The sequence below is a fragment of the Penaeus monodon genome, chromosome 29, assembly GCF_015228065.2.
Source record: "Penaeus monodon isolate SGIC_2016 chromosome 29, NSTDA_Pmon_1, whole genome shotgun sequence".
NCBI classification, from domain to species: domain Eukaryota; kingdom Metazoa; phylum Arthropoda; class Malacostraca; order Decapoda; family Penaeidae; genus Penaeus; species Penaeus monodon.
In genome coordinates, this window is record NC_051414.1 from 20,158,730 (window position 1) to 20,159,524 (window position 795).

At 49.8% G+C, this 795-nt stretch overlaps 2 protein-coding genes across 4 annotated transcripts in view; one reads left to right on the top strand and one right to left on the bottom strand.

Annotated features, from left to right (window-relative positions):
- Window positions 1-795, top strand: part of LOC119591999 (mitogen-activated protein kinase kinase kinase 4-like) — a gene marked incomplete in the record, with an annotated part of 37,888 nt that overhangs the window by 26,493 nt on the left and 10,600 nt on the right.
- LOC119592000 (microfibril-associated glycoprotein 4-like) overlaps window positions 1-795 on the bottom strand; it is a gene marked incomplete at its 5' end in the record, with an annotated part of 5,203 nt that overhangs the window by 2,033 nt on the left and 2,375 nt on the right. For all 3 annotated transcript variants that reach the window (XM_037940771.1, XM_037940772.1, XM_037940770.1), the window contains 2 exon segments: window positions 42-173; window positions 622-752. In XM_037940771.1, coding sequence (XP_037796699.1) covers window positions 42-173; window positions 622-752 — 263 coding nt within the window.

Sequence of the window (795 nt, forward strand, 5' to 3'; positions counted from 1 at the left end):
ACCGCTAAAGTCAAAAGACTAGAAGGCTTATTTTCACTTGCGTGCTGGCTCGTGAGGAGGTAGATCTTCTCGTTCCCCAGCCAGAACTCGCCCGCCAGGTTGCCGAAGCCGTGCTTGTACTCGTTCCACTCGCGGAGAAAGTCCACCGTGCCGTCCTCGCGGCGCTGAATCACCTGCGGGTCAGAAGGGGACACTGCAGTTTATGGTTTGCCCGTGGCTGTTAGGGAGGGCAGTGGCAGAATTCCGGTCATTGGGCATAGTTAAACATCTCTGGTCTTGTTAGTCTTCTCATTGTAGCTCTGACATTGCATTATCTAATGGAGAGCGGGTGTTCACTGCGTTTGGAGATGTGGTTGCGACTGAGCAGTCATGGACTTAACTTTCGCTGATACGTCCTATGATTATCGAAATCCTCTGATAATTGTTACATTAATTCAGATTTTTCTTGCTTGAGGCAAAAGGAATAGCACCACTTTAAGAGACAATGTAATAATTTATACGACGGTGTAGTTACGTGCAGGCAATGTCAAACCGCGGCTGCCTTGAAAGGAGTAGAACCCGGAAGATATTGATGCAAATCGAACGAGTAAATTACTAACAGATCCTGCCCAGAATACCCACCGTCCAACCACCTCCCTCAGTTTCCATGTCGCAGTAGACGAAGAAGGGAACACTTGAGTACTGCGGCTGGATGCGGTAGACGCCCGACTTCTTCTTGCCTTGGCGGAGAAGCTGCCAGCAGTCCTCGGGCTCTGCAACATGCACATTGCGCTCTTCAGGCTTTCGTTTTGATGC